Source organism: Ochlerotatus camptorhynchus, unplaced genomic scaffold (genome assembly GCF_037179485.1).
Source record: "Ochlerotatus camptorhynchus isolate MF236.1 unplaced genomic scaffold, CSIRO-AGI_Acam_v1.1 ptg000876l, whole genome shotgun sequence".
Lineage (NCBI taxonomy): Eukaryota > Metazoa > Arthropoda > Insecta > Diptera > Culicidae > Ochlerotatus > Ochlerotatus camptorhynchus.
The window spans coordinates 94,069-104,655 of NW_027041333.1; the positions used below are offsets into that span (position 1 = coordinate 94,069).

General features: G+C 41.2%; 1 protein-coding gene across 1 annotated transcript; it reads right to left on the reverse strand.

The window, feature by feature from the left end:
- Window positions 1–5,000: 5,000 nt before the first annotated feature.
- On the reverse strand, window positions 5,001–5,932 carry LOC135715362 (SWI/SNF complex subunit SMARCC1-like). The gene is made up of 2 exons (XM_065238676.1): window positions 5,620–5,932; window positions 5,001–5,559 (listed from the first exon to the last, which is right to left on the reverse strand). Exons 1-2 carry the CDS (start codon window positions 5,887–5,889, stop codon window positions 5,296–5,298), a joined length of 534 nt encoding a protein of 177 aa, XP_065094748.1. The 5' UTR covers window positions 5,890–5,932; the 3' UTR covers window positions 5,001–5,295.
- Window positions 5,933–10,587: the final 4,655 nt, after the last annotated feature.

The window sequence follows — 10,587 nt, forward strand, 5'->3', positions numbered from 1 at the left end:
AAATTTGCCTGTCATAAAATTCGCCTTCCTGCGCGCCCACCTTTGCGAGAGAGTCCGCCTTCTCATTGCCTGGGATTGAGCAATGTGATGGGACCCATACAAAGGTAATCATATATGATCTTTCGACCAGTACAATCATCTGCTCCCTTACCTTTGAAAGGAAATAAGATGAGTGCCTACTTGGTTTCATCGACCGAATAGCCTCAATCGAACTGAGACTATCCGAGAAGATGAAGTAATGGTCTGCGGGCATGTTGGAAATCATCCCCAATGCGAAGTTGATTGCTGCCAGCTCAGCAACAAAAACGGAACAAGGTTCCTGGAGTTTGCGGAAGGCGCTAGAGTTTTCATTGAAGACACCGAAGCCAGTGGATCCACTGAGACGAGACCCGTCTGTAAAATATCTGTTTACGCAATTGACGTGTTGGTACTTTTCAGTAAAAATACGCGGGATAATAATAGTTCGAAGTTGATCTGGAATCCCGTTAATCACTTGTTTCATGGACAGATTATATTCAATTGAGGAACTGCGATTGGTGAAGTGAGCACGGTCTGGAGTATAACAAGGAAGACACATATCCGACGATATGTAGTGGTGGTAGATTCTCATAAATCGAGATTGTGAATTCAGCCTCAGCCCAAGAATTTCTTCAAAATTTGCAATTATAAGTGTGTTCGTCACTCCGCATTTGATTAGTATTCTGAGAGAGAGCTCCCAGAAACGGTTCTGGAGGGGTGTTACTCCTGCCAGAACCTCGAGACTCATGTTATGCGTTGAGTGCATACAGCCAAGAGCAATACGCAGACAACGATATTGCATTCGTTCCAATTTTATTAGGTGACATTTTCTTGCCGAGAGAAAGCAGAAAGAGCCGTACTCTAGAACAGAGAGAATAGTTGTTTTATAAAGCGTCCCGGATGAGAACCCCACCATGTGCCGCAAATTGAACGGAGAAAGTTGATCCTCTGCTGACATTTTTGCTTCAAATACGTAATATGGCATTCAAAGTGTTTTTATGTTACTTCATACGCGAAGTTAACGATTTTCAGAGTTGCTTGGAAATGCTAACATGAAGCTTTAGTGTGATGATTTATTAGCTAGAGAATGATCTTTAGAAGAGGGTAGGTGGATAGTTCCGTTAGAAAATGAGCGAAGGGCCATTAATGCGACAGTTTTTCAAGATAGACGCACATTTTTGCCTAACCCGTACGATGTACGCAGGGACTTGAAGTATGTCTCCAAGTCCACAGGCCTGTGGTAATGCACGAAAGCATCGCAATCGGGCGGTATGAGTTATGGTCAGACGCTGGTTTGCCAGGTTTTCGAATGGCTATTACTTTGACCTGTCTCCATTCAGGTGGTATAATGTTGTTTTCTAGTAAGGAATTGAATAAGTCTAGCAAGCGTCTTTTAGCGATATCTGGGAGATTTTTCAGAAGATTGAATTTAATCATATCGCTTCCCGGTGAGGAGTTGTTCGATGAAAGAAGAGCCATAGAGAATTCCAGCATTGTGAATGGTCTATCCAGAGAGCTGCCGCTCGGAGACGCTTCTCGAAGAATGTGTTGTGCTGGAACTTAGTCCGGACAGACCTTTTTAGCGAAATCGAATATCCATCGGTTAGAGTATTCTTCACTCTCATTAGAAGATGCGCGGTTACGCATGTTGCGAGCCACCCTCCACAAGGTGGTCATTGAGGTTTCTCGTGAGAGTCCCTCGACGAAATTGCGCCAATAACCGCGTTTTTTTGCTTTGATTAATTGTTTCAGCTTTGTCTCAAGCTTTGAATATTCCTCGAAGTATGTGGAGGTTTTGTGTCTACGAAAAGCTTTGAAAGCATCAGATTTTTCTACATACAATTTTGTGCATTCTTCGTCCCATCCAGGTGTGGCTGGTCTCCTTTTGAAGGGCGCACTTGGAACTTTTCTTTTTTGTGCTTCCAGTGAACTTTTGTAAATCAAATCGGCGAGGAATCGATATTCTTCCAATGGTGGAAGCGTATCTATTGATTCGGCACCGATTGTCACCGCCGTTGCATATTTATGCCAATCTATGTTCCTAGTAAGATCAAATGGAACTCGAGATGGTTCTGCAGAGTGAGGGGCACACTTAATTGAAATGATGATTGGCAAGTGATCGCTACCATGGAGATCATTGATAACCTTCCACTGACAATCCAATGATAGCGATCTTGAACACAAAGATATGTCGAGTCGGCTTTCTCGAGCCGGAGGTTTTGCTATACGTGTCGCTTCACCAGTGTTCAAAATAGTCAAGTTGAAATCGTCGCATAAATCGTAAAAAATAGCCCCACCCAGTACCATGGGAGTTCATATCACCCAGAATTAATACTGGGGATGGAAGAATCGAAACTAGATTCCAGAGTTGACTACGGCTAATGGAGGTTCTTGGTGGAACATAAACTGAAGCTATGCAAAGGTCTTTGTTCTTCACATTTATTTGGCAAGCGACGATTTCGACGCCTGATAGAGCAGGAAGGGAAATTTTGTAGAAAGGGTAGCACTTTTTGATCCCTAAAAGTACTCCTCCATAAGAATCGTCTCTATCCAGGCGTATAATGTTAAAATCGTGGAAGTTGAGTTCTTCATCGGAAGAAAGCCATGTTTCACAGAGAGCAAATATATCACAATCAGAATTGTGAAGTAAAAATTTGAACGAGTCTAGTTTAGGCACTAGACTACGGCAGTTCCACTGTAGCACTCATATCTTCAACCTCGTTCGACGAATTATCCATCGAAAGATATGATTGATGCAAGGAGGGGCCATGAAACAGTCAATTGCTTAAGATATGATTCTAATGTTGGAAGCAAGGCAGAAACTAAGCTTCTAAGAGGGTCTTGTATGTTGAACATATTTAATATGAATTCCACAATGTCCGAAAAAGCTAGCAAACCTCGTTCGGACTTGGATTTCTTTTGAGAAGGTAGAGGAGCAGCTTTATTATTTTTCTTATTTTTTTTGGGCAATGGTGGAAAATTCCTGCTGCATCCAGGGATTGGTTCAGCAGGAGCCTTCGGTTTCGTTTTTTCATCCCCATTACCCTGGGAATTTGCCAATCTTCTGGAGGTGACTTTAGTTTTCTTACGGCGCACTTTCGGGGAGGGGCATTTTCTTTTTGAGGATCCGTCCATTTTTGAAGGTGCGTGTATCACCGTAGAATCACCTTCATCGGATGAGTCAGAGTCCGATTCTTCAGCTGACAAAATCGAAAATTGGTTTGCATCTTGGACGGCTGATGCAGCCTTCACCATTTGAGCATATATCTGCTTGGAGCGTCCTGAGATTGAACGCTGCACTTTATCGGGGTGCTGCTTGTACATCGGGCACTCCTGCAAGGGGTGAGGATTCTCGCCACAGTACGCGCATTTTACTGATTCTTTGTGGCAAGAATCCTCTTTGTGGTTTTCACCACATTTGCCACAACGAGTTTTGTTGCCGCAATGGCTGGCCGAGTGTCCTAGCCTTTTGCAGTTGGTACAGTTATAAACCCTCTGTACAAACAACCGCACCGGAAAAAAGCACCATCAACTTTGACAAAGTTTGGGAGAACTGAACCAGCGAAAGTCACCCGAAACGAGTCTGAATGCTGATAGACTTTCTTGCCATCTTGTAAAGACACTGAATGCAGTTGCCTTACATCCAGTATCTTTACAAGCTCGCTTGTGACTTTTCTGTTTTTAAAACAACCCGAGGCACGTTTCAAGTCCTCGACAGACAGACTCGCGTCGGAGACCACGCCTTCTATCTCCACATCTCGAGAAGGGATGTAGATGTTGTACTCAACACTAAACAACTCGTGATCAGCAATTTTATTTGCTACATCATAATTCGGTGCTTCTACACGCAGTTTGATGAATCTCTCCTTATGTACCAAGATTCCAGGATACTTACGCAGCAAGTCTCTCAAAATATCGAGAGTTTTCAAGGGTTTATTTTTAGGCCGAAAAAAGACAACCCATGGTCCTTTCGAAAGTGGTTGGTAATACCTAGTTCGCGCAACGTTGGCATCGGAAGATGCCATAAGTGTTGCGCAAAAGCGGTGTGCAACCGCTTAAGAAGGAAAAAAAAATAAAAACCTTCTCCAATTTATTAATTTTAATTACTAGTAATTAAATTTTTTTGCACGGCGTACAAGCAAATTAAAGCGAAAAAAAATCGAAAAAAAAAACTTTTATCTAGTTGCAACAAGTTGTCTCACTATGAACCATACTCCCTTACCAGGGGTGAGAGACAGAACCACGCGCCACGAGGCAAAACAAAACTACAATAGGGAGGCAATGGACGGTGCAGCTAGGTATTCCGTTTGCTGCTGCTACGCTGCGGCTATTGACGGAGATGATGCGATGATGGTGGTGATGATTTGATGATGATCGATCACTGGGGTAAAGGTGAACAGTCTATACGTAAGACTCAGCTTACGATAGCTGCTTCCGAAAACCGTGCGCGATTCACCTGAACACTTTTTTTCAACAACGATAGCGATGGAAACGCGGTAAAAAACGAGTGTCGTATGAAGAGACCAGGACGCTGCTAACTGGCTCAGCGCTCGATACGGAATGAAAATAACTTTATATTAACTATAACCAAACATTAACTTAACATATCTTTAACTTAACTTTAACAATTAACATAACTTTAACTAAACTTTAACATAACCTTAAAGTAATTTTAACTTAAATTTAACATAACTTTAACCCAACATTAACCGAACTTTAACTTAACTTAAGCTTTAACATAGCCCTTACTTAATTTTGACATAACTTTAACTTAATTTTAACTTATCTTTCACATGACTTTACCTTAAAATTATTTTAACTTTAACTTTAACTTAACTTAAACTTTAACATAACATAAATTTAACTTAACTTTAACAGAACTTTAACTTATCTTTAACTTAACTTTAACTTTAACATAACGTTAACTTAACTTAACTTTAATTACCTATAACAGAACTTTAATTTAAGTTTAGGGCCTGTTGCTGAGGAGGAGTAACGCCAGCTGCTGGAGCACCACCTATCGCAGGCTGCTGCCATTGACCTTGTTCCAGCTGGAATCGCTGATGAGCCTGTTGTCGAGCACGGAACTCCGTTGCCTTCAGCTGTTCCAAATGGAACTGCAACCGTTCTTGTATCAACTGCTGTCGCTGGTATCCCAAACCTTCCCGCTCTCGCTCCATCGTTGTTTCGAGCTCTTCAAAGTGTCGTAGCTTGATCTCCAGTTTCTTCATCTGTGTTTCGACCAGCAGAGCAACCAAGCTCTTGAATTTCCTCTCTTCAACCAGCGGCAGTATGGCGCTCCAGCATAAAGGCTATCTTACCGTCGTCCTTCTTGGAACCATCCTTCATCTCGACATCAGTGGATCCCGGAGTAGCTGGAGCACCCGGGACTTTGCTCTCTTCATCTTCCTTATCCTTGTAAGGACCAGTACCGGCAATGCCGCTTGTTGCCAACCCAACGTACGGATCAAACTTTCCTCCGAAGCTGAACTTTTCCACATTTTTCAGATGGGCATCCATCATCGTAGCGGGGACTTCGTCCTGTAACAATAATAGAATACATATTAGTAACGAAATATTTCAACCCCATACATCACATACCTTAATAGCGGCAAACTCTTCCATTGCAGCCTTGGCAGTGCTGGCAGAAATCCTCGGATCTACTACCGAAGCCAGGAACGCAACCGTCGACATAATCGGATTGCCAGCCTTACTGAACGGAATCGGCTGGTAGGACAACGGTCCCAGATACGTATTATCATCCTCCAGATAGGGATCCTCTATCGAAAGTTTCAGGAAATGCAGAATACACTCGTCCTGGGTACGCGATCCAACATGCTCGCACACCTTGTTCCAATCATCCTTGTACATTTCCAGACCCTCGAGCAAAAGAAGTGTCTCCTGTTCGGACCAATCACGGAATATGTGGCCAAAAGGATTTTACGATCCGAAACATATTTAGCGAGTTATAGCGCTTTGAGTGAACCTTTGTCATGCGCGCTGAGGGACGCTACAAAAACATTAAACGCGTTTTTCTCGAAACCATATTTTTTATAACAATTTAGAGCATAGGGCTTGAACAAATGATCCGATTTACAATCGGAAAATTGCGCTTTGAAGGATACTATTTTTTGTATGGCTTATACCTAAAATGAAAAAAAATTGTTAGTAACTATTTTTTAAGCAAGGTCAAAGTGAGAAAAAAGGGGTAAAAAAAGCACTAAATTTTCAAATGTCCATAATTTGGTCAATTTTTGTCGGATTTCGTTCTAGTTAGGTATAAGCCATAGGGAATATTATCAACTTTAACCACTATAAAAAAATTTCATTTCAGTTCACCACCAGAGGGTGTGCACTCGAAGTTCTGCAGCAAAACCTGACTGACACTCATCCACGCGAGCCGCCATTTTGAGCCGCCATTTTGTTTTTTTACCTTCAAAAAATTTTCAAGTATTCAGGAATAGTGTACAAATATAATTATCGAAACCGGAAGTTCGTATGTCTTTTCATTCTCCTGAAAAAAAATTCCAAAGTTCAACTGTTTTTCAGCCAAATCCAAGTAAACCTCCCCTTAATAGCGGATTTCGGCTTCCACTTGAAGCTCATAAAGGTCGCCTAGTTGAAAACTTTATAAACGAAAAATTCGTTCAAAACAAAATTTGGTAGGATATTAAATTTGACTATGACCACATTTAATTCACCTGATATTTTACTTACAAACGCTTACTTTGAACATTCCCTAGTAAATATTATGGTCCTACAGGTTGCAAGAAGATTATGTAATACCGATAATTATTATTTCACCCTAAAGAAACCGACCGAGCTGGAACTATTGAGTTTAAAAGGGGTTAGCTTGCTTCTAGTGGTTAGTTTAATTGCTCTAAAATAACTTAAACTTAACCTTAACTGAACTTTAACTGAACATTAACTTAATTTTATCATAACTTTAACTTAATTTTAACTTAACTTTAACATAACTTTAACCTAACATTAACTTTAACTTAACTTAAGTATTAACATAACTTGACCTTAATTTTGACATAACTTTAACTTAATTTTAACTAAGCTTTCACATAGCTTTACCTTGAACATAACTTTAAGTTTAAAATTATTTTAACTTTAACTTCACTCTAACGTAGCTTTAACTTAACTTTAACAAAACTTTAACTTATTTTTATCATTAACATAACTTTAGCTAAACTTTAACTTAATTTTAACTTAAACTTAACATAACTTTAACCTAACATTAAGCTAACATTAACTTAACTTTAAATTTTAAACTTAAATTTAACAAAACTTTAACAATAAAATAACTTTATATTTTTTTTTTAACTAGTTCGTTTATTTGGGAGGCTCAATCGCGTTAGCTTTACGGAGCCGATAGTTCATTGTTCTTTGTTTGTAACAAAATTCACTTAATTCTATGTCTAGTAGGAGTTGGGCCGAATACTCGCGGCTTACTCGAGGTTAGAGAGGTACATTGTCGAAGGATAGGATCAGGGGAGGAGTTTGGGGGTAAGGTTTCGTTGTCTCATCAGAGCGTTGTCGCCAGTATGAATGGTAGTGCGGTTCTAGTTTTGTCTGGAGTTCGACCGGCTATGGTGACCAGTGGGCGACGATGAGACTCATCGAGACGGGGAGACAAGACAAACAAAAACTATTAAAGAGAGACAAAAGACAAAGGAATTAAATTCTTATACTAGACATTTGAAGAAACACATAAACCGACTGCATATAGCAGATATCGCGAGTTCCCAACACGTCTCTAATAGGAACATAGGGTTGTCTTCCTTGGGCCTCAAGGGTATTCAAAAGTCGCTCTCTTGCGGCGTCATTATCCGTACATTGCCAAACTGCGTGATCGATGTCATCGTAACCGTTTCCACACCGACAGATGTTGCTGTCTACGAGGTTTATTCTATTGAGATGAGCATCTAGCGAGTAGTGGTTGGACATAAGTCTACTCATCACGCGAATGAAGTCACGACTTAAGTCAAAGCCTTTAAACCGCGCTCTCGAAGAAACATTAGGAATAATTGAATGTAACCACCGTCCAAGATTTCCATTGTCCCAATCGGTTTGCCAACTCGAAAGGGTACTCTGACGCACTAAATGGTAAAATTCATCGTGTGAAATTTGCCTGTCATAAAATTCGCCTTCCTGCGCGCCCACCTTTGCGAGAGAGTCCGCCTTCTCATTGCCTGGGATTGAGCAATGTGATGGGACCCATACAAAGGTAATCATATATGATCTTTCGACCAGTACAATCATCTGCTCCCTTACCTTTGAAAGGAAATAAGATGAGTGCCTACTTGGTTTCATCGACCGAATAGCCTCAATCGAACTGAGACTATCCGAGAAGATGAAGTAATGGTCTGCGGGCATGTTGGAAATCATCCCCAATGCGAAGTTGATTGCTGCCAGCTCAGCAACAAAAACGGAACAAGGTTCCTGGAGTTTGCGGAAGGCGCTAGAGTTTTCATTGAAGACACCGAAGCCAGTGGATCCACTGAGACGAGACCCGTCTGTAAAATATCTGTTTACGCAATTGACGTGTTGGTACTTTTCAGTAAAAATACGCGGGATAATAATAGTTCGAAGTTGATCTGGAATCCCGTTAATCACTTGTTTCATGGACAGATTATATTCAATTGAGGAACTGCGATTGGTGAAGTGAGCACGGTCTGGAGTATAACAAGGAAGACACATATCCGACGATATGTAGTGGTGGTAGATTCTCATAAATCGAGATTGTGAATTCAGCCTCAGCCCAAGAATTTCTTCAAAATTTGCAATTATAAGTGTGTTCGTCACTCCGCATTTGATTAGTATTCTGAGAGAGAGCTCCCAGAAACGGTTCTGGAGGGGTGTTACTCCTGCCAGAACCTCGAGACTCATGTTATGCGTTGAGTGCATACAGCCAAGAGCAATACGCAGACAACGATATTGCATTCGTTCCAATTTTATTAGGTGACATTTTCTTGCCGAGAGAAAGCAGAAAGAGCCGTACTCTAGAACAGAGAGAATAGTTGTTTTATAAAGCGTCCCGGATGAGAACCCCACCATGTGCCGCAAATTGAACGGAGAAAGTTGATCCTCTGCTGACATTTTTGCTTCAAATACGTAATATGGCATTCAAAGTGTTTTTATGTTACTTCATACGCGAAGTTAACGATTTTCAGAGTTGCTTGGAAATGCTAACATGAAGCTTTAGTGTGATGATTTATTAGCTAGAGAATGATCTTTAGAAGAGGGTAGGTGGATAGTTCCGTTAGAAAATGAGCGAAGGGCCATTAATGCGACAGTTTTTCAAGATAGACGCACATTTTTGCCTAACCCGTACGATGTACGCAGGGACTTGAAGTATGTCTCCAAGTCCACAGGCCTGTGGTAATGCACGAAAGCATCGCAATCGGGCGGTATGAGTTATGGTCAGACGCTGGTTTGCCAGGTTTTCGAATGGCTATTACTTTGACCTGTCTCCATTCAGGTGGTATAATGTTGTTTTCTAGTAAGGAATTGAATAAGTCTAGCAAGCGTCTTTTAGCGATATCTGGGAGATTTTTCAGAAGATTGAATTTAATCATATCGCTTCCCGGTGAGGAGTTGTTCGATGAAAGAAGAGCCATAGAGAATTCCAGCATTGTGAATGGTCTATCCAGAGAGCTGCCGCTCGGAGACGCTTCTCGAAGAATGTGTTGTGCTGGAACTTAGTCCGGACAGACCTTTTTAGCGAAATCGAATATCCATCGGTTAGAGTATTCTTCACTCTCATTAGAAGATGCGCGGTTACGCATGTTGCGAGCCACCCTCCACAAGGTGGTCATTGAGGTTTCTCGTGAGAGTCCCTCGACGAAATTGCGCCAATAACCGCGTTTTTTTGCTTTGATTAATTGTTTCAGCTTTGTCTCAAGCTTTGAATATTCCTCGAAGTATGTGGAGGTTTTGTGTCTACGAAAAGCTTTGAAAGCATCAGATTTTTCTACATACAATTTTGTGCATTCTTCGTCCCATCCAGGTGTGGCTGGTCTCCTTTTGAAGGGCGCACTTGGAACTTTTCTTTTTTGTGCTTCCAGTGAACTTTTGTAAATCAAATCGGCGAGGAATCGATATTCTTCCAATGGTGGAAGCGTATCTATTGATTCGGCACCGATTGTCACCGCCGTTGCATATTTATGCCAATCTATGTTCCTAGTAAGATCAAATGGAACTCGAGATGGTTCTGCAGAGTGAGGGGCACACTTAATTGAAATGATGATTGGCAAGTGATCGCTACCATGGAGATCATTGATAACCTTCCACTGACAATCCAATGATAGCGATCTTGAACACAAAGATATGTCGAGTCGGCTTTCTCGAGCCGGAGGTTTTGCTATACGTGTCGCTTCACCAGTGTTCAAAATAGTCAAGTTGAAATCGTCGCATAAATCGTAAAAAATAGCCCCACCCAGTACCATGGGAGTTCATATCACCCAGAATTAATACTGGGGATGGAAGAATCGAAACTAGATTCCAGAGTTGACTACGGCTAATGGAGGTTCTTGGTGGAACATAAACTGAAGCTATGCA

Excerpts from the sequence above, each read along its gene's own strand:
- LOC135715362 (XM_065238676.1), bottom strand. The coding sequence starts at position 5,889 with ATGTACAAGGATGATTGGAACAAGGTGTGCGAGCATGTTGGATCGCGT. Across the intron at positions 5,560-5,619 it reads AAGAGTTTGCCGCTATTAAG|GACGAAGTCCCCGCTACGAT; the intron begins GTATGTGATGTA and ends TTATTGTTACAG.